Source organism: Phodopus roborovskii, unplaced genomic scaffold, assembly GCF_943737965.1.
Source record: "Phodopus roborovskii unplaced genomic scaffold, PHOROB, whole genome shotgun sequence".
Classification (NCBI taxonomy): Eukaryota; Metazoa; Chordata; class Mammalia; order Rodentia; family Cricetidae; genus Phodopus; species Phodopus roborovskii.
Window position 1 is genome coordinate 16,878,488 of NW_026126434.1, and position 27,855 is coordinate 16,906,342.

The 27,855-nt window shown below is 43.1% G+C and overlaps 1 protein-coding gene across 5 annotated transcripts in view; it reads left to right on the forward strand.

The window, feature by feature from the left end:
- Positions 1-27,855, forward strand: part of Ank3 (ankyrin 3) — a 300,411-nt gene that overhangs the window by 212,298 nt on the left and 60,258 nt on the right. For 4 of the 5 annotated variants that reach the window (XM_051186874.1, XM_051186873.1, XM_051186875.1 and 1 more), the window contains exons 26-30: positions 4,190-4,292; positions 21,454-21,560; positions 23,684-23,716; positions 26,130-26,354; positions 26,866-26,964. In XM_051186874.1, the coding sequence (XP_051042831.1) occupies positions 4,190-4,292; positions 21,454-21,560; positions 23,684-23,716; positions 26,130-26,354; positions 26,866-26,964 (567 nt within the window). The remainder of the gene's footprint in view (positions 1-4,189; positions 4,293-21,453; positions 21,561-23,683; positions 23,717-26,129; positions 26,355-26,865; positions 26,965-27,855) is intronic. The other variant, XM_051186871.1, reaches the window with a different exon arrangement.

Below are 27,855 nucleotides of genomic sequence, written 5' to 3' on the forward strand. Positions count from 1 at the left end.
CAGGGAAACCTTGACTCCCAAGTAACTCAGTGTGTGAAGGAAACAGGACCTTGTCCAGAAGGCTGGGAATTCTTTTTCCCTGGTGTGGCTTGGTGGCATGTTTGCTGACTGTCAAGTTATTTTAAAGCTAATAATTAAGCCTTCTAAGCGAGAGCCCTAAGGACATTTTCCTATAGTTTAGGAATCTGCTGTAAAAAGTTTCATTGTCTAATAGTAAATGGCACTTCCCACAGAGTAAACCTTGGGGTTTGTTCCCAGTGCGGTTGGTGAGAACAGTTTAGAAACTGCATTGCCTTTTCTTGAGTTTGCCTTTTAAAAATAGAGCCTCAGATAACTTGGTAAATGTTTTTCTTTATAAACACAGCCCCCAAAGGCTTTCAAACCTGATAGGAACAGGTGTCAGCAATGATTGAGAGAGATAGACTTTTAAAATACACAGATGCACATTGTTTCAATCACAGATTCTAAGAAGTTAAAACTAAAATGTCTGGGCCCCTCTAGGGTCTTGGTTTTCGTTTCTTGTATGGAGCTGAGTACCATTTATACTCTTACAGTGAGCTGCTTTCTCCTTCCTCACATTTTATGAATACACCCTTTACAGAAAATTCTAGCCACTCACTTCCAGTGAGCTATGAAAGCTAAGTATTGCCTCTTGTGATTTTTTTTTTTTTTTTTTTTTTTTTTTTGGTCTTAAGATAATTTTAAGGATTTCTTGTTTCCAATTTGGACTCTGCCATTATCTGTTACTGTTATATGTAAGTCATCTTTTTCATATTGGTGACTCATGTTATGCTCAGAGGCAAATATTTCTTAAAGCATATTTTTATAGCTATATTTTAAAATAATTAATATCTTAATGTTTCTACAGCATTATCATTAGAGTGTTATCAAGTCAGTTATTCTGAGTGTAACATTGAAAGGGACATTCAATGTATGATTCATTCAACCATAACATTTGTTTTTTTTTTCTTTTTTTTCCCTGTCTGATTTTTTTCTTTTACATTGTTTCTCCTGATTTTATTTTTTTTCCTAAACATACTTTAAAATAGTCCCAAGATAAGGTAAGAAGATGTGGTGCTTTTGTGATGTTATTCTGCCTGTCCCTGACCTGTGTTCCCATCTTTATTTTCTTCAGCATTTGTGCTGTGCTATGCTGGCCTGCAATGTGCTTTTTAAATTTTTTTTTCTGTTTTCTTGCTCAGCTTTAGGAAATCAGTTATGATTGGGAAAGAAAAAAAATCTATGAAAATAAATCTTACCTATATAATAGTGAATGGACACTTAAGGAGTCCCTCGTCCCTCTCTTAACAAATTTTGTAGACTGCATGAGGTTACTGAGGTTTCATTGGATCTAAAGAAAATAGTCTGGTTTGTTTGCTGGCGGCTGTTTGTTTGAGCTGTCCTAGATGCCCTAGTAACATTTCAGTACAAGGAAGCATGTTTTCCTAACAGGCCTTGCATCTAACACTTAAGTTTCAATGGTGGCTACAAATAATTTCTCTGACCTTAGTTGAAAAACCAACTGAAGGCTTTCTAGACTCCCTTGGGCAGATACTCAACACTTTCTGGTCCTGAGTGTACTGTGATGAATCAGGGAGTCAGAATGACACTTGATAGATTTCCTGGGTTCGTTCTCCTGATGGAAGGAAGCAGGTCTAGTCTGGAATGATCCTCAGGAATCACAATTTGAAGCATTTCTGTGGCTAGCGCCAGGTCTGAGCTCTGTTCTGCAGCTGTCACTCACCAACAAATGAGAAGATGCTGGAGGAGGATCCACAAGTCCTAGATTTGAAAACCGAAAGGATCATGGATGTGTAGCCTCTCCTTAGAGGCTTTTCAATGTTTGCCTATATGCAGTCCAGTTACGGCTTAACTTTAATGTGTCCTGGGATGCCGGTCCTGCTTTGAATAAATGTGTGGATTAGAGAGTGTAAAGAGTGGAACCTCCCAGGGCTCCTCAAATCATGTTGGTGAAGCCATGTGTCCAGAAAAGACTCTAGCAAATAGCAGAGCCACCTGTTCCCAGTGGGCCATCCAATTCAAGTGTGTTAAATTTGGTACAATTTAAAGATCTGTTCTTCAGCTGTGAAAGCTGAAGCCCAAGTGGTCAGGCATCACATGTGGCCAGAAGCCACTGATTCTGCTCCAGCCCATTACCGTCCCTGGACAAAATTAGACTGTGTTGAAGGAAAGCACTCATGGGAAGGACACTTCTGCAGTGTCAAAGAGGAGCTAAAGGCCTAGAAAGAGGAGTATGGGAAGAAATACAACTGAAACAAGGAGAAAGGAAGCCTTATGGTCACATGACTGCCTGACCGTGCAGCCCTATGGCTTGCTGAGAGGCACCTATGTACCTGGATCACACTCATCACAGTCAGTAAATATTTGCTGAGCATGTTTGATGATGACCTTGGAAATGAAGGTTAGTTCTGAGTCAGAGCGATGAGCAAGAGATTCGGAGAAAGCTGAGACTCCTGCCCTAAAAGAATGATCCCCCTTTCTGTGAATAATGTATGTAATAGCAGCTAATATAGTAGGCAATGGGGAGAGAAATCCTGCTGTGCAAAGGGGCACATGTTTCTTGTTCTACACACACACACACACAGTGAAGACAATGCTACAATCTGACCAACTCAACTGGTGGCGATACTGTAAGTCCTACTTATACCCACTTTATTAGTTAAGTGGGCAAAATTACAAACAAAAAACCCCAAACAAACAAACAAAAAATCCCTAACTTCTCAAGGTAGGGATGAGGGTTCCATACACCTACAAGGACGCCAAGATAAAGGGATCAGTGTGTTTAATGTTAGTTGGAGATGTTTCATGGCTGGGGAGTCATGTCTAGGCTTTGTCCCAGCTCTTTCCTCCCATCCTGTAGCCCTGATTCATGAAAGGTCATGTGGGAAACCTTGTCACAAAGAGGCTGACAAGGAAACATTCTTTTCTGACAGCCTGCCAGTTAAGGAAGGTAGAGGAGAAATGACACCAGAGCTGTTCTTCACAGCCACCATGCCCCTTGTCCCCAGAGGATCATAACAAAGCCATTAACCCAAGACTCAGATTAATGATAACCCTGGGCATCACATGACTTGTGTGGATAGATGCAGTCCTAACCCAGGTAACCTTTTAGAATAACCCTGCCAGAGCTCCTCAATCTACTGGCTTTTAGCAAGTAAGAGTCCATCTAGGCCAAGTGTGGGGGAACCTGGAAAATTCAGGGACTGTCCATGGGAGTATCTAGAAAGGATACAAGTTAACAAGAAGAAAGAAGAAAAAAGTAGAGTCAAGGAACAACAGGATTTGAAGACAGGGAATGTGAATGTCTCCTGGAACACAACAGAGAAGTACATGTGGCCATTTTCTGTTTGCCATCTTGAAAATGTCCTTGAGTGACAGCTCCAAACCAGAGCTCTTAGTATGCAAACCTGTAACTGGTTTCCAACCATTCGCCCGCAGACCCCACCATAGCAGGCACAGAACCATCTATGTGTGAAAGGGAGTACAGTTGGACTAAAAGTCTTCCCATCAAGAAACACTCATTGAGAGAGAGAGAGAGAGAGAGAGAGAGAGAGAGAGAGAGAGAGAGGAAAGAAAGGAAAGGAAAAGAAGGAAGGAAGGAAGGAAGGAAGGAAAGAAGGAAGGGAAAAAAAGACAGACTTGTGCTGGGGCTGGAGAGATGGCTCAGTGGTTAAAAACCCTGGCTGCTCTTCCAGAGGACCGACGTTCAATTCCCAGCACCCACATGGCAGCTCACAAAAGTCTGTAACTCCAGTTGCAAGGGATCTGACACCCTCACACAGACATATTTGCAGGCAAAACACCAATGCACTTTAGATGGATAAATAAGTAAGTAAATAAGCTTTGAAAAAAGAAAAAAAAGAAACACTCGTGTTACCAGGTAGCAGTGCTTTTCGGAGCAATGTGCCATAGTGGGATACCGAAAGTCACCATGCGTTTCATCTCACAGAAATGACATGAAATTGGCCAAATTTAGAAATCTCAGTCATGAAATTTAGTATGTCTAAAAAAAAAAAAAATCTAATTTTTTATATATTTTTTAAAAAAAGCACATTTGTTGGTATTTTTAGCCATCTTGCCTGTTCTTAAAAGTTGCATGCATTTATTTTCTTCCATCCCATCCCATCGTCATCTCTCACTGTTGAATGGGTAACCGTAAACACAACAGCCTCCGCTCCTTCAGTTCGGATAGGTCATACACCTTGAACAGAAGCTCCTACGCGCGGGACAGCATGATGATTGAAGAACTTCTGGTACCATCTAAAGAGCAGGTATGTGTTCTCCTTGTCCTTTGTTCAGTTCTGGTCACATGCTTTGCTCCAGCAAGATCTTGGTCCCTTAATAACAGTAGCAGACATATATACATATGCATATTTGATTTCATATTTGTAAATTTGGGGGTACTAGCCAATTAAAGAAAATCATCAACTATATCATAATCAGAAATGTCTCTCTTTTTGCAAGCAAACCCCTCCCCCATATCCCACAGAGGGGAACTTGGGGCATCCTAGAAAAGGCACCTATACCTTTCTTGTGTCTAGGTCAAATGTATTTATTTGCTGTTCAGTTTGCTGACATTATTCACACGAATATTTCCTAAGTAGAGTGTGTGTGTCCATTGAAAGAGGCGAGACTTGTGTATAACCATCAGTCATAGATTAGATCAGACATGCTTCTGATCTATTCTTTTCAGGGTTTCCCAAAGCATGGAGGTATTTTCTGTTTTTCCAGAATCTCTGCTGGATTCATTCAATGTTTGTTTGGTTTCTTCTTTCCAGTGCTTATGGTGGATTAGGTAGTGTGTGATGTGAGAAGACCTAGGCACACATATGGACTGAGAATGGATGGTTCTAGAAAAATGAACAGATATACACCATGTCTGGTTTTGAATGTTCATAGAAGGGACCCAGTGATGGATGAGTGTGTATGGACTATAAACCAACTTAAAGGTAGCTTATGATATTTGAACACTGTGAATCATTGCTAAAATTATGCCACACCTACTCATTGCACAAGGTGATGAATGACAGTCACATACACCCAAGCTAGAGTTCAGTGATAGGTGGTCAGCCCTTTGGAACTCCCAGGCGTCTAGAGATGCTGATGTCAGGCTCACAGACATGCATTGTACTTCACAATGACCCACAATGAATGTTACACTATGCCATCTAGAACATCCTCAACAAGCTAGCCTTAGAGGGAAATACAGAGGCAGACAGTGTCAGACAGTAAAGAAAAATAACATCTATAAAACGAGTGTAGGTGCAGCATATGTCATGGAATATTTTTGTAGGTGTGGCTGCATGTGTGTTGCTGAGTTATATTCTATTGCTGTGAAGAGACACTATGCCCAAGGCAACTTATAAAAGAAAGTATTTAAATGGGGTTTGCTTATAGTTTCAAAGGGTTAGTCCATGGCCATCATGGTGTCGAGCATGGAGGCAAGCAGGCAGGCAGGCATGGTGCTGGAGAAGTAACTGAGAGATGAAATCTGGTCCACAAACAGGTAACAAAGAGAGAGGCTGGCCCTGGCATGACTTTTGAGACCTAAAGTCCCACCTCCAGTCACACACCTCCTCCAAGGCCATACCTCCTTCTCAGTAATTCTACCATCTGTGGACCTAGCTTTCAAATATAGGAGCCTATGAGGAGCATTCTCATTCAAGCCTCCACTGTGTGTGTGTGTGTGTATGTGTGTGTGTGTGTATGTGTGTGTGTGTGTGTGTGCTGGCATTGCAGGTGGTCACAGGCCTGCCAGGTTGGGGATCTGAACTATGACCCTCACACTTACACAGCAAGTATTTATCCACAAAGCCACATACCCAACCCTTTCTCCCATCTTCTTAACGTTTTTCAGGCCACCACAGGCACTTTGCCACAGGCCTGGTTCGCATGCATTCAGGTAAAACACCCACCCACCCACACCCACACACACACACACACACATATATGGAGGGGGAGAGAGAGAGAGAGAGAGTCATCTGTCTCTCTTACCTCTAGCTCTGCATTCACAGATTTCAAAAGACAACTTCTCTGGGTACTGTGGATCTAGGAAGCATGACATAAGTTTTAAACATTTAGCATTCCTGAACCACTGATCCCTGGCTTTCTATCAGGTTCAAAGCGACCTATCTCTGTCTAGTTAGAATTTCTCTGACAAGAAAATGGACACAGATTAACTCTGTGAACTTTCTCCTACAGAACAGGCCTGCCCTGGGTTAAAACAGCCTCTGCTTTCTCATCCTGCTGACTAATATGTTTGCACATTAACCACAGTTAAAGTACAGTTGAAATACAGGTGACCAGCCTGGGCCACCACCCTTAAGACTCCAGGATCTTAGTTTTTTTCCGATTGCTCTCATGAAATATTCTTGACAGCAGCAACTTAAGAGCCTATTTTTATCTCATAGTTCAGAGTATAGTCAAGGAAAGTCAAGGTTTTTGAGGCAGCTGGTCATATTGCTTCCTCTGTCAGTAACAGAGAGCCATGAATGTGTGCATGCTAGCACTTGGCTAACATTCTCCGATAACACAGTTTTGGATCCCAGCTCTGCAAAATGGTCCTACCCTCAATTAAGATGCATCTTCCCACATCAATTAATTTAATCAAGATACTTTCTGCCTCCCAGTCATTCCTAGAAGCCCATCTCCCTGACGACTCTAGATCTGTCAAGTTGACATTTAACACTATTCATCGCACTGTGCTGTCCCAGGATCTCATGCTGTAGACAGTATATGTGCCAGAGTTTGAGGAGCATAAGAGAGGTAAACATCCGGTATCCCTGCTAGGCCTCAGTCATTTCTAGTCTGTGAACCACTTCATTCCTTCCCCATAGGAGTAGTTCCTTTCTGCCATGCCACTTGGTCATCTGTGAGCCCTGTTTGGACTTGGGAATAGAACGGTGCATTGTTCTGTCAGCGCATCCTAGATATCCCTGCCCATGAGACTCGTCAAGAGAACCTTTTTTCTTTTTTTGTTTTTTTCAAGACAGGGTTCCTCTGTGTAGCTTTGGAGCCTGTCCTAGAACTCATTTTGTAGACCAGGCGGGCCTTGAACTCACAGAGATCCTCCTTCCTCTGCCTCCCCTAGTGCTGGGATTAAAGGTGTGCACCACCATCGCCCAGCTATGAGAATTTTTAACACTGGGATTGCTCAGTTCCTGGTTCAGTTGGTCTGGGAGGGACCAGGCACAGGAACTTCAGCATAGCTCCAAGCTGAATGAGTTGAGTGCTGCTGACTCAGGGTTCTTCACTGTAGGTGTACAAAGCAATCACTTGTACATAGTCCTTCTCTCAGAGACAGCCCGTCTCTCAGAGACAGTGTCTGGATCCTAGATGTGGGTGGTTTCTAAGTGCCAAAGGTGATCTTCACATGTCCATCTAGCCAGGAAACACTGCTCATGGCATCTCTGACTTCATTCTGTGTTTCTGCCCCCAGATCCTCCACACCCACTGACTGGGACTGTATCACTACTGAGCATGCTCAGAATTCTGTCATTACTCCCTAAACAAAACAATGTAACCGTAGCAATTACATTGCAGTAGGAATTATACATATCTAGATATTGGTTAAAAGTGTATGAGAGATTATATATAGATTTTATGATAATTCTACAATCTCATGTAATGGACTTGGGCACCTGAAGATGAGCGTATTGGTTGGGGTGGGGATCCTGGAGTATCTCCTATGGACAGCTATGTATCCATCAGTCATCATCCAATGTATTTGTTGTTTAAGCTCAGATTGTGTGTCAGCTTGTCTTAGAGTGTCGCCTGCATTCCAGGCTAGGGATGTAGCTCAGTTGGTTGAATTCTTGTCTAGCTTACATGCATGATGCCAGAGGTTTGGTCCCCAGTACTACATAAACCCAGGCATGGTGGGCCAGACCCCGAGAGGTGGAGGCAGGAATTCAAGAAAGTTGGAGGTCAGCCTGGTCCAGGAGATCCTATCTCAAACCAGCCAGTAAGGAACAGTTGATGAAGTGGTTGAGTGGGTAAAAGCTCTTGCCACCAGGCCTGCCAACATGAGTCTAGTCCCCCAGAAGTAGAAAATGGTAAAGTAAAAAATGGACTCCTACAAGCTGCCCTGTGGCCTCCACACATACCAATTGGTCTATGTGCTCATACATGGATGCACACACACACACACACACACACACACACACATACACACTAAATTTTAAATGCAATTTAAAACTTTTATTTATTTTGTCAGATTCTCAGGAACGGTAGTTATAGATAGTTGCTAGCCACCATGTGGGTTCTAGGAATTGAAACCTTTGGTCCTTCAGAGGGACAGGAAGTGGTCTTAACCAATGACCCATCTCTCCGGCCCCTAAAATGTAACTTTTCAAAAAGATTGCCAACTGTGAAGGACAGAAGAGTATGGCTGACTTAAATGAAAGCGCTCAGTATCACTATCTCTTCTGATAGAACTGTTAATGGCAACTCTATAGTGTGGCTTATGAAATGATAGTGCATGGTCCACATCAGCTTGTCCCCAAGGTATACAAGGAAGGGTATTCATCATGTGCTATAAGTGGCTAAGATGCTTCCGGCAATGGTAAAGGTGGCACACCGAGTGCCTGGACTTAATCTAAGCATCTTCCCTGCATTACTTCACAACAACCTCATTATAGGCAGAGTCCACACAACTGGATTAACTCAACCCCCGGTGGGGTGGGGGAGGGGGCAGGGGTTGGCACAGCTTGAAGTAGCAGTCTCATTGGCCACCAAGTTTCCAGACTGCACTATCTGTCCCCAGCTTTGCTTAGTGTGGGGGAAAGCCAGTAAGGAGCCCAGGGATTTCACACCTATCCCCCAAGAGTCTTACACCTGGTGGTAATTTTCATGCTATATGGTGTGTGCCTCTAGTTAACTGTTGTCAACCTATGAGAGTATTATATTTGGACACAGTAATCGTCATGATTCTTACTTCTAAAAAGTTTTAGCAATGTGCTTTGAAAATGAGTAACTTATAATACTCAGCAACAGGTCTGAAATACAAAGAGCCAAGAGTTACTGCTTGTAAGCTGTAGTGAAAGGAATGGAAATATTTGACCTTTGCCTGGCTTTCTGCTTACACACCTCTGCGTGGCAGAGCCACTATCTGATGGGCAGATTCTGCCTGCCTGACTCAGTTCTCTGTCAGATCACTTTAAAAAGGGTGGAATCCCCTTCTCCTCTCCAAGGATGAGACTCAAATGTGGCTATTTCCAGTATTCCACCTCCTATAGGGATCGCAGCAAAGGCCAGCATGAACAACAAAAAAGTAAAGTTGGAGTCAACCTTGTAAGACTCACATCTGCCTACACTTTAAAAAAAAAAAAAAACAACACACACCCACACACACAAAATGTGTGTGTGTGTGTATGTGTGTGTGTGTGTGTGTGGTGTCTACGTGTGTGTGCACATATCTGTGGAGGTCAGGGGACAACTCAGGCTGTCAGGAAGCTTGGTTACAAGCCATTTTGGAGGTGACAGAAAGAGAAGCTAAACCATAAAGATGGCAAGCACCAGTAGAACATGAGGCCCAATGAACTGTGGCTGGATATAGCTGTACCTGCAGCCAACACCACTGAGACATTCATTGAAATGAGTAATATAATTTCAACTTTCCCTGATCCCAGTCGAACCCAGGTCTCTGTCTTTACTAACATTCCAGCTACAGGTGCCATTGGAATCTGATGTAAGCAGCCACATGTCCACAGCAACACTGGAAGGCTTCCAGCATTGTAAAGTGCTAGACTCTATCATTTCAGGCTTTCCTATCTAGGAGTAGATTCATCTAACTTTAACAAAAGAAAAGTAAGGTGAGCTAGCAATCCTTCAAAAATATAGCTATAAACTCGGTATTCCCAAGTACCCCTGATTTTTTAAGGGGTCTCTTGACACTTCCTACTTAGGAGATGAACAGCTTGCCAGCATTTCTTAACACTTCGCCTGCTTAGGGACAGTGTAAAGAGAGAATAAGGGCAGCTGCTTCTGCCCGCCTCCCCTGCTAGGACTGCCTTCCTATTGTAGACTTCCTTTTAGTCCATATTTTGCCCTCATGATTTTGGCCTAAGGGATGCAAGGCAGACCCTCCATTACTGACCCATTTTCATGGTCTAACTGAAGAACTTTATAATCAGCTGTCTACCCAAAGGCTGATGGTGGAGATAGTTCTGCAAACACTGTTGGAGGCTGTAACGGATGTGCAGGCATGGGTCACATCTTAAGACCTGTCACTCTCTTCAGGGAGAGTCACAGCCTGAGATTCTAGTTCCTTTGAATTAGGCTTGGTCTTTTCAGAGGCTGTCAAGACTTTGTATGTTTGTGGTCATGCCATGTGCCGTGAGCTGTTGGACTGTTTGATGTCTTAGCTGTAGGTGGAAGTTTCTGACCCATCAGCTGCTCCCAAGTAACCACACAGAGGCTTGATATTAATTATAAATGTTCCACCTATAGCTCAGGCTTGTTGCTAGCTAACTCTTACGTTGCACACAAAAAAAAAAAAAAAAAAAAAAAATGACCCAGAGACTGATATTGGGGTTCACACTTCAAGCTGAAGATCAGAGAAGCAAAGATGGTCACTAGCTCTTACTTACTCTGTCTCAGACTGAAAGAAGATCCTGGCTTCACCAAACCTCAGACTGTAACCTCTCCTCAGTGGGGCTGGAGAATGAATGCCTGATACTGACTACTGAAGACCCTGCTCCTATTTTATTTTTTTAACATGATCCCAGGTTCTGAGATCATCTTTGTATGAGCTGTTTCTCTTTAGGACTGGATTAATCTTGTGTAGATCTGGGTGGTCTTGGACTCACAGGGGTCCGCCTACCTCTTAATCCTGAGTTTTATGATTAAAGGTGTGCACTACCACCTCCTAGCTTCTGGCTGCTAGGATTAAAGTTGCATATCATCACTGCTTGATCTCTATAGCTTGAGGCTGACTTTTCTTTCTGAATCCTCAGGCAAGCTTTAATAAATCATAAGTAATATATCACCAGTTACATTTTAAATTAACCTATATTTCTTGTCTATGCTTTGCCACATGGCTTGGTACCTTTTCTCAGTACACCATGCCCTTCCTTATCTCTGCATGTGCTCCATCACCCGGACTCCGCCCTGGTTCCCAGCATCTTCCTAGTCTGGCTCTCCTGCCCAATATCTTCCTCCCCAACAATATGCCAGTCAGTTCTTTATCAACCAATGAGAGTAATACATATTCGCAGTGTACAGAAGGATTATTCTACAGCACTTAGCCCATAATACGCACACTGCAGGGTCCTTCAGCAGAAACTGCACGCTTGCTTTCTCAAGATCTTAGCATTGCCAGTCATAACAGCAATAGGAGGAAAAGCTTGTACAAGCCAGAAGGCCCTTGTGCTAATAGGTCTCCTTCTTCCACGGCTCCCCCTCTGCAGTGGCTCCCCGCTCCCCTCATACTTGCTAACTTTGCTTGTTCCTTCTGCTTATGTGACTCTAAGCAGGACACAGGAAGGGGCATAGTGGCAGAAGGTAGCCAGTTTCACATGAAAGATTTGCTAGATAGTCCCCAGGGAGATAAGCACCTGGCCTGGTGACATTTAATATGGTTCGTTCTTCCTGAAAGTGCTTGGCCAGCAGTACTTGGGAAATTCATTCAACATCTCACAAAGATGGATCAGCAAGATTACAGGTCTGTTTTAAGGCAGAGAAGTTGGTATTGCGAGTTTAAGTCACTGGGATTAGATCGTGGTGACATGCTAGCATGCTCAGCTTTCAGGCCAGCCATGGTCAACCTCCTTCCGAACATAGCTCATTTAGATAGAGTAAATCAAATCTAGAAATCTTAAAGAACCATGCTTCATATACCTTACATTCTAGTCTCAACATTAACTTTCACTGTGTGTAGCAGTGCACATTTGTTACCCCAAATACTGGGGAGGCTGAGGCAGGAAGACAGAAAACAATCAAGAAAAAGAGGCTGGGGACTTAGTTCAGTGATGTAGGATTTCCCTGTTGTGTGTGAGACCCTAAGTCCAATGCCAATATCAGAAAAGGAAGGGAGAAACAGAAAACTTCCTAAGGCAAAAGTAGTCAATTTCAAGAAAAGAAATATTTGAGGGAGAAGGTTGCTTTGATTTTTACATTACTGTTTGAGTTGATTTTATTGTTTCTCATGTACTGCAGGGATCCTCCTGCCTCAGCCTTCTGGGGGTGGGGTTAGAGAAGTGTACCACCGTACTTGGCTTGAGTCAGGTCTACTTTTATGGAATCCATTTCTCCAGTTCTTTTGGTTTGGTTTGGTTTTTAGAAGCAGGATCTTACATAGCCTACATAGCCAGGGTGGCCTTGAATTTCTGATCCTCCTGCTTCTACCTTTCAATGATGGGCATTATCACATGTCCCACCATCCCTGACGGATTCTGTTTCTTAAGAGAAACCACGTGTGTTTGTGTCTCCTTTCCTGCCTCCAAGCCACCCATGTTAGTGTCTTTTCAGTTACTGAGATGAAACACTGAGAACAAAAGCAACAGAAGGAAGAGATTGTCTTGGCTTTCCATAGTTTCGGAGAGTAAGGGTCCACTGTAGCAGGGGAAGGCATCAGACCTGGAATGAAGTGGCGATCTTAGCAGCAGCCTGTAGCACAAAGCAAATTCTTACATTTGCAGACTTTAGGGCAGCTGTTCTCAACTTGTAGGTTGCAACCCCTTTGGGTGACACATACTGGATACCCTGCATATCAGATACTTACATTATGCCTCATAACAGTAGAAAAATTACAGTTATGAAATAGCAATGAAAATAATCTTATGGTTAGGGGTTCACCACAACATGAGGAACTTATTAAAGGGTTGCAGCCCTCCCTTCCACCCCTACCCCTTACTTCTAAGCTTAGGAGGAAAGGGCCTTAGCAGATTAGTAAAGGTACTAGATAAGACATAAGACAGTAATGTAAGAAACTAATCCTACTGCCCTACCCTGCCTTGGATCAGTGTTGTATAGTAGGAGCTTGGCAGCTATGGGAAGGCATTAGATGGAATGAAGGAAGGGGTGACCAACCTAGAGCCAGCCTCTGCGAGCTAACTCCAGGACAAGCATTGTTTATGGTTTGTAATACAGACTCTTCGAAGCATTACGTGGGTCATTTTGTGATCACAGGGAATTGGGAAGCTAATATTACCTACTCAGTGTCCTACCATATACCCAGAGGCACTGCAAAGTTTTGACTGAGATCACTGTGCAGTAGAGTATACAGCCTTACTCGAGGCCTCATCCTCGTGTTTGTTGACTGAGCAGAGAGACTGCCACATGGCTCCCCCTGCTCCCATGCTGTCCCTGTCCAGTTTGCTTTGGGGATGAAGTTCTCCTTGGCACATCTTGGTTTGGTTGCCTCATCCCAGCTGCCACTCCAGAAAATCACATTTGCTTTTCTTCAGATTAGGTGTCTTTGAGTTTTGTGTGTGACCTGTTGCTAGGCGACCTGTTGAACACTGGTGGCAGGACTACCTTCCCCAGTCTCAGAGCAGCAGAGCAGAAAGTCCAGGAGAATTGGAGGCTTCAGATCCACCTTGGGTCTTAACCCTAACTTTCTGCGGTGAGGACTAAAAGTCAGCAGTCAGAAATGACCGGACGATAGAGCCAACTAGATCTCTCCCTCTCATTCTCCACTTTCATCTCCTTTCTTGTTCTCTCCCTCTCTCCTTTTCTTCCACCTTTTAACCCTTTCTTTCCCCTCTCCATTCCCCTCTCCCTTCCTGCCCCCTTCTTCCTCTCTACTTAGTATTTGTTCTGGGCGTGTCCTGGTTTGTAAGACCAATGTGTTCTATTTATTTGCAGACCTGGACTTTAGGGTGTGTCCCAGTTAATGAGGCCAGTGTCTTCTTACTCTCCTCTTTCCTCTGATGTGTAAGGCCACTAAGATGCTATTTTTGGAAAATATTAAGCTCTTGGAGACAGTGACCTCATCATTAGTCAGGCTTTGGACTTGATCGAATACTGTGTAGTTTGTCATAGTGCACCCCACTGTCATTTCCAAGACTAAAACAATATGAGTGAGTATTGGTCTTCTTTTTTGACACAGGAGTGAAAGACCTTAGGAAGTCATTGTGAACTGTTTTTAGTACACTGTCCCGCTGAAGCCACTGTGTACCAGCTGGTGCCTTTGTGTTGCCAGACATTTTTTTTTTTAAGTCGTTTGGAAGCCTCCATTTCCTTAACTGTAAAATGAGTGTAATATCACTCTGAGATCTAAAGACTTCTGGAAACTGGGAGAAGCTAAGGCAGTCTTTACTATTGAGTTTCTGCACTGTTGAAAACACTTGAAAGCCTAGGTGGTAACCTACTCTGGTTATCCCAGCGCCTGGACTCTGCAGTAGCTTTGAGAAAAAGTAGCCAGAGCTGCAGAGCAGGAACCTGTCTCAAAAACAAAATAAAATTTCAAGGACTAAGTGCTTTTTGACTGAACAAATCAGACCTAGGTATTATAAGATGTGATGTTATAACAGAGTGGGAGCTGCCAGTTGATAGTAGCATCCTGTGTAAATATCTGTAAAGTCCTAGGATTTGGCCTGAAACTGGAACATTTTGGAGTTTGTGCTTTACTCTAATAAGTCATCATATTTTAACAAGTAACATAGCATCAACTAAAGTTCTCTGGAGAGGGTGTAGAAGTCTTTTTACATTTAAAAAGATACCATATTTTAGCTTCTCGCCCATGCAGCATTGGTGCCAGGGTATTATTTACAGCCTCACCAAATCTATCAGTGAGTGAAAGACAAAGATTGTGAAAATGGAAATTGGAAAATGGAATGCCAAGGATCACAGGCTAGCAGATGTTGCCAGGGGAACGGTAGAGCAAAGCTCATGGGAAAGGGCAGTTGTTGAAAGTTGGTTTTGTTTGTACCAAGTGGGTATGCAGACTAATCCCCTAAATACATGCACCCTCTTGCCCATGGCCAGGAGAGTCTGTGGAGTGGTCAGTACACTCGGAGCAGTAGATGCTAGAGAGAGAAAAGCAGCTGTCTCTATGCGCAGGCAAAGGCCTTGGCACAGGCACATGGCTGCTGGACCTCAGCAGACCCCTTCTAGTTCCTTTCCTGGAATCAACTCAGATAATCACCCCACATCTCTAGAGACGATGTGAAAATTGGGCACAAGGAGGCTGACAATCACCTTTGAGCAGCCTCTAATCAGAGATCTGTGGCAAGAGTCACCCATAGGAAGTGACAAAAGAGTTGCCAAATTCAGCCCCAAAGCTACACTTCTTCACTAGGCACCACCTCTGTGCTTGAGACCTAGGAACCAGATCTCACGCAGCCCATGCTGGCCTGGAACTCACTATGTAATTAAGGGTGACCTTAAACTCCTGATCCTCCTGCCTTCACATTGCAAATGCTGGGATTACAGGTGTGTGCTACTGTGCCCAGGTATGTGGTGCTAGAGGTCAAACCCAGGGCTTCGTGGATGCTGTGCAAGTACCTGGCCAACTGAGCCCAACCTGCAACTATTGCTTCATATTTAGTGTTCATCTAACAGCAAGCCCTGCTTACCCTTTTAAGCGGTTATTGGTATGGATCTAAGGCTATACTTTGGAGGCTAGGTGGCCTGTGCAGTGACAGCTGGGACATTTCAAAATTTTAATATTGCTTTCTGAAGTTAAGTAGATGCTGGTGTGTCACAGTTCAGGTTTACCTAAACCGTAGGCCATACAAAGTATCCAGAGACAATTGGAAAGGAAATCACCAAGTCACGATCTGCCTGTAAAACTGCAGGTTTGGTTGAGTTGCCATTATTTTGTTTTAGAAAACTTCCCTGTAGGAAGAACATTCTGGTAGCTCATATTTAAGTTATTCAGACTCAGTTAGGGCCACTCATTAACCTGAAAAGTGAACTCCTAGGAGAAATTACTCTGGCACCTAATATTGAATTGAAATGCTGCCTTTTGGAGGCATGTCAGAACATTCTAGGTGTGGTCAGATCTACCATCTGCTCAGCTGTGTGGTGACTAGGCTCTGGTGGGTGGCAGAGAGCTACAAGAGGTAAGGATAGAAAGCCTATCCAAGGGGGTGTGGGATCCTGGCAAGTTGTCACATCCTACCTAGTAAATATTACATGATGTCAGGATACCTTTCTGTGTGGTGTAATTGATGGTTTCAATAATTAATGTCACTAGTACGTTTTTCTGAGTGCTGAAGGTAAATAATTTACTGCAATTAACAAAGAGGCAGAAGATTATTAATTTATCAGACTTGAAAAAACAAAAAGGGTCCAAGTGGAAAATAACCCTAGGGCCTCACACATTCAAATTGTAATTTGTCCCCACAACCCTCCCCACCACCATCAAAAATATTGAAATGGGCTTTGCATTCAGCCCCTGATCCTACCCTGATGGTTGGCTACTGGCATCTGTAGCAACTGGTCTAAGTAGTTAGTAGATATGGCCAGGCTGAAAGTGAGTTTCTGAAATGAATTATTGCTGTCCAGGGTTAAGATCTCAGTTCTGTCCAATTGTGTTAGATTCCTTTTATTTGTTTATTTGTAAGATTTCTGTTAGGTATATATGTTCCTGAGTGTATATGTCTCTTACCAGTGTATACAGAGTCTGTGGAGGCCAGAAGAGGGTGTTGGATCTCTGGAACTGGAGTTACAGATGGTTGTAAGCTCTGTATGGGTGTCAGAAACCAAATATGGGTCCTCGGCAAGAATAGCTAGTGCTCTTAACTAGTGAGCCATCACTCCAGCCCCAGCATTAAATTCTTAATCATACAGCCATTCCTCAAGTATTTTTTAAATTCTTCCTAGGACATAGATAGTAAGCTACATATAATTATTCTATAGATTATTTTCGAGTTTCAGAGCTGTTATGTTTTTTAAGACTGAGGAGATGGCTCAGTCTTAAAGGACTTGCCACACAAGTGTTAAGACCTGATTTTTGACCCCCAATCCATGTAAAAAGTAAGGCTTGGCAGCATGCTGGTAATCCTAGTGCTGAGGAGGCCAAGACAGAAGGTCCCTAAAATTTGCTAGCCAGCCAACCTAATCAAATTGGTAAGCTCCAAGCCAATGAGAGACCTTGTATTTCAAAAACCAAGGTAAACAACTCTTAAAATATGATACCTACCCCCACACACACATGCACACACACCCCACCATACAAAATAAACAATCTGAATCATTTGTGTATATTTGCAAGTTTAGCATTTTATGTTGTTTGTTTGTTTGTTTTTTGAGGCTCATTCTCACATAGCTTAGGCTAGACTCAAAATCACTCCATATATAGCAAAAGATTCAGGTGTCTGGTTTATCCTGTGCTATGCATTGATGGAGCATAGGGCTTCTGCACACTAGGCAAGCACTCTGCCAACTGACCCACATCCCCAGCAAATTCTGGTTGTATTGCCAAAGCTGTCCAGCTGAAACAAACATTAGACTGCTGTATAAGCTATATTTGTTAGGAGAAAGTGCAGCCTCTGCATGTATGTTGCAGCCTCATATTCTTCCCCAGGGCTATTGCAGATTGCATTTTTCTGGTTGCACTTTTAGAATTTGCTTTCAGGCTCCTAAGAAGTGTACCATTTCTTGGTGGATTTTCTCCAATGGGAAAATTATTTTTTTTCAAATGATAAATGAGTATTTTATTGTGGAAAAACTGACACAGATCATAATAAAGAACTGTGGAGGTATTCCAGGTCAGGAGGATGCAGTCCCTGATCTCCTTATTTGATCTGCAATGTGGGAGAGAGAAGTGAGAAACAGAGAGATGGAAAGCGAGTGATAAATTGAGGGAGATGGAGTGAAAGAGTTACAGATTAGAAACGAGAGAGTGTTCAACCCAGGGTTCTCCACCTTCTGTCCATGTACACAGAACCAAAGGCACTGCATAAGAAATAACTTCATGAGATAATCTGAGCAGAAAGCCTGGATTCATAACAAACACCCCCTCTAAATGGCAGGTCCAATAGAGGCTCTAATTGGTTCTTACTGCCTATGTGACAGGACCAGGTGAGAAGATACACAGCCACTTGAGAGTGGGATTTGGAACAGGGCAACCAAATAATCCCACTATTTGTGTATACAAAGAAGCCAGCAAGGCTTCCACGTAAACCACCCTGAGTCCCTGGATGTGGGGGAATTGGTCTGAGTCCAGCTTCTTTCTGTTGGGTGGGGGAGTCAGGTGTTGGTGGACTCAGCAGGAGGTGTTGGTAGAGAAGATTTTCCTTAGTTCCCATTCTGGAGATCTCAGGGATCAGTTCCTTCTGTGTCTTCTAGAAGTTTGACAATGATCCTTCGTATTATGGTTATCCCAAATGTAGCCTGTAGCAGTGAGGTTCCTGTAGGTGTCCAGCATCACATTTGTGTAGAGACACTTCTGAAAAGGATTTAGCAAAGCCCACTCCTCCTCAGTGAAGTGGATGTGCACATCATCATAGGTCACTGCATCCATGTTGTGGCTTCTGTGCTCATCCATAGTCCACTCACAATGTGCTAAAGTACCACTCCCAGAACAGAAATCAATACACTGGCAGTTGTTCCACTTAAAATGAAGCCCGAAGCAAGAGTAATAGCCTACAGTGTGGTTATAGGAAGTGTCCTGCAATGCCTTTGACTGGCAGGTTGGCCTGGTTTTGCTGACTGGCTGGTTAAGCTTGAACAACAAGAGCACTTCCCCAAGGGTTAGAGTGTGCTTAAAGACACATCACAGGGTTCCTTGGCTCTGGCTTCTACTCAAGACTCAGACGTTGTAGACACCTTAGGTGTAATTCTGCTGTCCTCGAACTTTGACAGTTTTAGTTGTTGAACTCAGCTTGTGGTGGTAATGCCTGTAGGTTTTCCTATCAAATCGCATCCAGCAGCAGACAATCCTTTTGATCTTGGTCCCTGAAGAATAGCTCTTAACAAAAACATAGACAGATGAACTCCATCAGGTTCTTGGTCCCAGGAAGATGTTCCTCGGGAAAATTATTTTATTGGTTTCTTCAGTTGAAAAGGAAGCTATAATGTTTGTGTCTGTCTCCCTTCCTCAACCATGTGTGTTTCTGATCTGCCTGTTTCCCAAGGAGTTGTGTTTTATTTGGGGTTCTATCTGTGTTTCATATGGAGACATGTATTTCATATAGATGAATTTTTTTTTTTCATATGTCTTGGTCTAGGCCATCTTGTGCCCATCTCCCAAGTGCTAGGATTAGAGGCATCTGCCACCCCACTTGGCTAGTATTTACATTTTTAATTATTTATTTATTTTTATTTTATATACATTGGTGCTTTACCTGCAAGTATGTCTGTGTTCAGGAATCAGACAGCTGTGAGCTGTCATGTGGGTGCTGGGACTTGAACCCAGGTCCTCTGGAAGAGCAGCCAGTGCTCTTAACCGCTGAGCCATCTCTCAGCCCCTCATTTATATTTTTATACCTCTTCAAGTACTACCCTTGAAAGCCTGATGGTGGTGGTGCATGCTTTTTATCCCAGCACTTAAGAGGGAGAGGCAGGCAGATCTCTGTGAGTTCAAGGACAGCCTGGTCTGTAGAGTGAGTTCCAGGACAGCCAGGGCTACAGAGAAACTGTCTTGAGAGAGAGAAAAAAAAAGTAATAACCTTAAAAATTTATTGTTTACTAAACTTGAATTTCCGTTCCCTGAAATTTTTATTTTCTTCTCTGTATGTACCAGTCACCCATCCCGTAGGCCTTCCTCACATGGTATAAATCTGCTCTGAGTGTGTCCATCTTTCCCCTGTGCTGTCAGTCTTGTCTATTTACCGTGAGTCTCTCAGAGCCTTTTGACTTTCCAGGTACCTTGAAGCCCTCTGCACAGATCCACTCTTGGGCCTGGCATCATTTTGGTATACCCTTTGTTTTATCTTCTATGACTCTGTGCCTTCCTTTTTTCTTTTTAATTTTTGACTTAGTCCTTCATTTGGTTGGAGTATGTTTTGAAGTATTACCCTTGGAGACTATATGATTAATCTATTTTTTGATATTTTAAGTATCTGGAAATACCTGTTCATGAACTTGGTTTGTCTGATGAGGGAAGTGTGAGCTGATAATGCATTTCCTCTTCGAGCACTTGAGGGATTACTCCATCATCCTTGTCATGTTTTTGCTTTTTGCAGTGTGGCGGAGGGTTGCAGTCTGTGGCCATCTCTGCCTCTAGGTTCTGAAACTTCATGCCGATGTACCCAAGTGGGCACGGTGGTGTCTTTCCTCTCCACGATCCTTGGCGAGCAGTGGATCCTCTGAGGACACAGGCTTCAGATGTGGGAAAGGACCTTGGGCTGTTCTGTTCCCATGTTATCTTCTACTTCACTCCTTTTGCTTTCTACAAGTGTTTACTGATCTGTTTGTAGGGGAGGATTTGAACATCTTGTATTCTTATGTTGTCCTTTGATTTCTTATCTTTCTCCCCCTTTTAATACTATGAGAGATAGAAAAGTGTGTGTGTGTGTGTGTGCGCGCGCGCGTGTGTGTGTGTGTGTGTGTGTGTGCGCGCGCGTGTGTGCGTGTATGTCTGCACTTCCCACTTCTCTGTAGGAGTGCTGGCATTATAGATGCATGCATTACATCTGGCTTTTTAATGTGGGTTGCAGGGCTTGAACCCAGGTCAGCAGGCTTACACAGAAGTTTTTATTGCTGAGCTATCCTTTCCGCCCTCAATGGCCACTTTAGTTCAACCAAGTTTTTGTTGCAATGAGGGGCAAGTACTTTGGAACCTCCTGCATCTTTGTTTGCAATCCTGGCAATGAGCTTTGGGTCCCTTTTCCATTATTAGTTGTGCATCTTCATCCACTTTCTCATGGGAGTGCTGGCAAGCTCTTCTATGCTTGGTGTGGAATTCTTGATAGGTTTTCAGCTTCCCTTCTGCTTAGCCCCACAGTGTAGCTCATTTCCTTAGAAGTCTACAGCATGCTTGAAGCTATTCAACTCTCCATCAGAACCTTCTTGGGCGTCCTCTTCTTCAGCAATCATCTTTGTAGACACAAACCCCTGTTCTGTCCACATTTACAACAGACAAAAGTTCCCAAGTTAGAAGTGACAGGAAGTGAACCCCTGGCTTCCAGATCCTCCACTCTGAGGCATTCCACTCTCTGTGTCCATTGTCCAGAGCTTCTGTATCTTCATCAGGCTTTCTTGGCAGGAGACTAGACTGCAACCAGCCACAGTGACCCATGGCTATCCCAGTCATCAGGACTGAATCAATTAATGTTCTCCATGTTTCCTTTACCATACAGATAATGCCAGGGTTCTTTCTTGAGGATTTCCATATGAAATATTCTGTCAGTATACTTTATTTTTTTAAATGTTCTTCTCTATAAAGAATGGAATGTAGACCTCATGGACAAGATCTGCAAATTCTTTTATTGAATGTTAACTTATCCAGACTTATAAAGAAATACAGATATATTTTGTATGTATAGAAAGAACTTGTGTCTCGCAAGGGTGGTTGATAGCACGCATTGTTTTATTTTTCAGCACCTAACATTCACAAGGGAATTCGATTCAGATTCTCTCAGACACTACAGCTGGGCAGCAGACACCTTGGACAATGTGAACCTGGTCTCAAGCCCTGTGCATTCTGGGTAAGTGCCCACATGCCATCTCTCCTTAATTCCATTACACTCACATTGCATTTATTATCTAGTTATCCATGCATATTGAAAACCTCCATATATCTGGACATATTCACATGTGAAATATATGCTCATTTGTGAGAGTGTGTGGTTTGCATTTGTAATCATTTAATAAGTATTTTGGGGGACAAGTCTGTCTGCATTTGTTCCTAAAAGTGGGGTATTAGAAAACAGTTGATTATTGATACAGCAAACATTTCTGTTATGATCTTCTAGAAATCTTTAAAATCTTTTTCAGTGAAAAAATTTAAATCCAAGATGTCTTAATTTTTTTCCTCAAACGAGGCTTTTTTGTATGTATCTGATTTTTCTTCCCTATAAAAATATTAAATGTAGAGCTGAGGAAATAGTTCAGTCAGTAAAGTACTTGCCACACAAGTGTGAAGACCTGGGTCTGATTCTCCAGAACCTTACCGAAAAAGGCGGGCATGGTGACTCACACTTGTCATCCGGAGAGAGAGGCAATGCAGACGGACAGGCAGATCACTGGGGTCTGCAGGTCAGCTGTCCTAGTCTAATGGCTGAGTTCCAAGTCAACGAGGGTATCTGTCTCCAAAGCAAGGTAAACATGGCCTCAGTAACAGCAACCAAAGTGGATCTCTAGTTTCCATGTGCACATGTACACAGGAACACCCTTCCCCACGTGCATATACACAGGAGCATGCCCAAATACATGCATATACTCACAGGAGCATGCCCAAACATATGTACCTACACACAGAAGCATGCCCAAACACATGCATATACACACAGGAGCCCCCACCCCGGCCACATGCACATACACACACACACACATGCAGGAGCTTGTCCCACCCCATGCACATACAGACAGGACCATGTCCAAACACATGCACAATTACACAGGAGCATGCCCTCAACCGTGTGTACATATACACAGGCACATGCTCAACCACCTATGACCACATTTGTTTAGACACACACTAATGTGCACACAAACATCAAATATATTATAGATTGACCTCACTTCATGAGCAGTGTACTCTGCTGTTTTCAGTTTCCTCTCATTGGATATGAGCACATTTTTAATCTGTGGTTTTATTCTCTGCAACTGCTATCTATAAAAGAAACTGTAAACTCAAAAGCTCACAATTGATGCTGGCACCTTCTACATTCCTGAAATAAAACTGCAATGTAGTTATAATTAGAAAAAAAATGAATCTTAAAGATAAAATAATCTACTCTTAAAATGTCACAATACCAATGTGTGTGCCCCAGAAGTGCTGATAATAACCTCATTAAAGAGTTCTCATGGCAGAAGACTGAATAATGAGCTGCTATGACAAATGATTGATAATCAGTGCACTTTCATATGCTGGATTCTTTAGCAGGTAATTCACTTGTGAGATAATTGATAACCATATAGATGGGAGGAAAATGATTACAAAAATAATTAATTCTAGGCTAGTGAGATGGCCTAGTGGATAAAGCACTTGGACAAATATCCACCCAAACCATGTAGAGGCCATGCAGCTGACGCAACTCTACTTCTAGCATTCCCAAAGAGAGATGGGAAACAGCTGGCTGGCCCACTAGCCTGACATTTGCAGCAGTGAACAACATCAGACCCTGCTTCAAACAGGAGGAAACAGAGGACCAACAGCCAAGGCTGTGCTGTGACCTCTGTATGTGCACTATGACATGGACACACACACACACACACACACACACACACACAGGAACCCCCCCCCCACACACACACAGACAGGAACCATACATATATGCTATACACATACACACCATGTACACACATTAAAATAATAAATGCATCAGGGTATATTTTTTAAAATTTCTCTTGAAGACAGACATGTACACAGCAAATGTAATGACAGCCAGAGAAGCCCCGTTTGGAATTCAAAGTACTGATGCCAGGTCTAAGGACTATGTTCTACAGCAGCTAAGCCAAACATCTATTACAGGCTGTCCCACAAATGCTAAGTGCCGTGGTTTCATTTTCTGAGTTTTTCCTTTTGCTTGTCATTGACATTGTCTGTTGCTTGCTTCTAATGACCGTACATTAATTTCTCCCATTTGCTTTCTAAATTATTTTGCAGCTACTCGTCTCCGCTGCCTCAGTATGACTCAAGGTGATAACCGTGTCCTTTGTGTCTTTTTCATTTATGTGAATCTCTTAGTTAGATGGCGTCAGTGTCTGTAGAATGTCTGCACTCGTCAGCCTGCCATGTGCAAAGCTAGACGCCTCCGAGGAGCAGTTGTAGGGTCATTCGTAAACTGAACAGAAATATAATACAGAGACTTAGGAACATCACCTTTGTGTGTTTCTCTTTGTTTCTTCAACCCGTGTTGCATGTCATTTGGGTTTTGCTCAGATCTTGTACAGAATGAGTTTGGAAAACAAATCATTGTGTTCCACAGTGTTATTTCAGACTCATGTCCTGCCTAACCCATTCCCATCTTTCCTCAATCAGTTAGCTCTATGTAAAGAATTTTGAATGATAAATGGCTGCACCACACACTCTGCAGAGTGTCCAGTAGGAGGGTCTTCCAGTTTGTCATTTGAATCCTCTAGTTATTCGCTCCATTTATTCTGATAGTCTTTGCAGCCAGCACAATCTTATATTGGCACCCCCCCCCCCAAACCTCCCTATGCTACTTTCTGACCATTCAGTTAACGTCACCCTGCATCTCTGTTTGCCTGTCCACTTACTGGTCTTAGTAGCCAAGTCTCACCTGTGCCGTCTCTAAGCACACAAAGGAAACTTTTGCCCACAGATTGATTCAGCTAACATTGTGTGCTGGGGCTCTGCCAGGCCCTGCAGGTCACGTGGGGAATATGCCAACCCAGTCTGAAGTGCTGTCTGTAATGTTGAGGCTAGGCTGTTGGCAATGCAACACCTCTAATGCAGGCAAACACTCGAGTGTGCATTCACACTAGCACAACCACAATCTCAAGCCCAAGGTTTGTGCTAAGTCTTCCTTCATACGCCCAGTGATAATTAATCTTCACCACTAATTACAGAGGAAAAAATTGAGATTTTTGCCTCCTTATCTTGTTATAGAGCCTTCGTTATTGAATGAAGTCAGCTTATATGTGTATGCACATGCAGTGTATAGTATATCTGTATCTAAGGAAATTAAGCACTTCAGAATAATTTCACATGAGCCGGAAACCATTGTGCATTGCAAATAATTCATGTGGAACCCTGAATGGTGAATGGAAGCATGTAACCATTTTGGTTGAGTAGAGAGGGGAGGCTGTTTTTTACTGTCTCCTTATTTTTGGGATAGCCTATTCCTCTCCTGACTTGAATATTCTAGAGGCAAGAGTCTCAAGATAGCTAGAGTAATCACAAGGGTGTGAAACAACACAGAGAAAAAAAATAGCTAAATCCAAAGCCTGAGCAAGAGGTGGTCCAGGTCAGTGGTGAGCATCTGATAAAGGAAACGTACTCAGCTGAAGGGCTCTCTCCACCCTGTTGTCTCTCTCTGTTGGGGATGGCTGGCCAGTTTGCTGAGGAAGTCTTCCTTTCCAGAAAACCCACTGCTGCATAGGGGCTTCAGACCTGTTGGCATTGCTTAGACAATTATATAGAAAAGAATTTTGATGGGTAGGATTCTTTTCTTAAAAGAATACAATAGAGAGCCATAGTGCTTGCTGAAGACACTCTATGGTGCTACTTGAATCATGTATTTTCAGCTCTAAAAACCAGTGTGTTAAGGATGTTTGTGTTGCCGTCTGTCCGTTGGTTTTGTGTTTATCAAAGTGCCCATCGCCAACAGAGAAGGCTTTCCACTACTATAGCTACATACAGGAAATCATTTTCCTTATTAGCTCTGACAGAGAGGCTGATGACAAACATAGACACCCTCAGAATTAATAGAAATTCTACTTCTATTACTACATGGCATGTTCAAATACAGGTGATTTTAATAGTGTTTTAGCCTCTGTTTTTTAAATGGTTATTGAAAAGATTTAATCACTTTCCACCAAAAACATCTTAGCAAATCTGGTCCACCAGCTTTTATTTTTATATATCATCTGAGTAAAAAGTTAAGAGTGTTGATATGAGTGACTTGTCCCTTTGTCTCATAAGCTGTGTGTTTTATGCTATGCTGTGGAGTTTCATCCTATGTGTACTGACAAGAGATCTCATAAATAGGTTAGGGGAGAAACTAGAGTGAGTGAGAAATGGCCCTTGACTTGTCCCCTAAGCCACCCTTAAAGGCTATGGAAAATGGTGGGATTTTTTTTTTAAGTTGCCTCCCGTTCATTGATCATTTTGTTTCCTTCTCTGTGGCTATGGTGACTTCCTTACCTCCTGGGAGGGAGAGCGTCCTTCCCTGAAACCCAGTTGTCTTTCAGTCTTTTCCCTGAGTGTGAGTTCTGTGCACGTCTGATGTGACTCCACAGTAGTGCCTTCCAACTGTTGTGTTAGAGAAGGCGTACCAGCTGCCTTTTCTCATACATTGACACTGAGTCTCAAAACTCTTTGCCAAGTTTACTTCTGTCCGTGATGGCGTCTGATCTTTTCCCCACAGGTTTCTCGTTAGCTTTATGGTGGACGCACGAGGGGGGTCCATGCGAGGAAGCCGCCACCATGGGATGCGGATCATCATCCCTCCGCGCAAGTGTACGGCCCCCACCCGCATCACCTGCCGCCTGGTAAAGAGACATAAACTGGCCAACCCACCCCCCATGGTGGAAGGAGAGGGATTAGCCAGTAGGCTGGTAGAAATGGGTCCTGCGGGGGCACAATTTTTAGGGTAAGTTTCCCCAGTTTTTACTTGGCCCTCTCACCACAACTTTGATTTTCCTTTAGTCCATGTTAACTCAAGACATTAACTCTGAAAATGGCTTGATGGACCTCACAGGGGACTTGGGTGTGGTGTTAAAGGTCACCAAGCTGCGCAGAAGGCTGTGGGTTCCTTAACCCAGTCACTGGCTAGTACTAACTGAGAAGCATGCTTTGTACCCCATGGGTGCGTGGATCCCTGCGGGCACCCATGGAAGTCGAGGCACCACTTTTAGAACATATTACAGGTGGAGTGACGGTACCACACTGCATAAATGGCTACCTTGCTGATATGTCTATTTCAAAGTAACTCTAAGAGACAGAACCCACTGGGGTAGGACATTTTACAAGAAGGAAAACTAAATTTTGCTTCATTGTCTGAGGTGGCACTTGGCAAGGCAGGCAGGCTCTGTCATGATGGACAGTGTGTTCACAATCTCCCCTTCTTGTTTCTCTTCCTGCTGCATGGATGTGTTACTCAGTAAACTGCACCTTCCCACCCATCCTCCCCCTGTAAATGAGGGCGAGAGCTTGGTTAGCCGAATCCTGCAGCTTGGGCCTCAAGGAACAAAATTTATTGGGTAGGATCTTCATAGACAAGATCAGATTGTCTACAATTTTTCCTTTGCATTTTCAATTTTTTTCTGTCACACCCATGGTCTTATTCTTGTCTTCAGTTTGTTCTCCTTCTTCTTATGTTTTTTGTTTGTTTGTTTGTATTTGGTTTCTTTTTTTATGCTTTCAGTCAATGTGTGTCACTGAAAGACCACACACCCATAGTGGCTTGACTTAATGTGGCATTGCCGCTACCTTGTGCTTTTGAAGCATGTGGGACTCACCGCAAGCATTCCACTGACTTTGTGCCTCTGTCGACCCTCCTTTAATTTGAAATGTTTCTTCTCTGTGTATTTACCAAAGCTAGACTGACCGTCTCATTTTAACCAGTATAAGAGAAGGTATTTGCAGGCTTTGAATCAATGTTTGCCACAAATGCTGTGTGTGTGCGTGCGCATGTCTGTGTGTATGTGTCTGTTTGTGGGTGTGATTAGACTTAGAAAGCACTTATGGTACACTGTAATCTTTATGAGCTTTGAGAAGCAAAAGAGATCAACCAAGGAGTAAGATAATTTTGAATGTGTCAGGAGCACAAGATATTTAAAGAAATGTGACTGGGGGCAGCCAGGATGTTCTGTTGAGTTGTCGAATGCCTTTTGTATTGTGCAAGCTGAAATGTGTCATTGTTTGTTTGCTTGTCTGACTGTGTTTGCCTTGGCAGTCTGCATGAAAAGCCTGTTATGAATTGTCCTGCTTGGCTGTCCCCTTGGTCAAAGACCCTGCTTATACCTTCTCTCCAGCATTGTCGAGCGTCCTACACAAAGCCACAGAGACAGTATCGGACACATTAACCTGCAAAGATTGTATCTTGTTCTCAAAAGTTAAATGATACCTAATGTCTAAGTATAGTTTAAAAT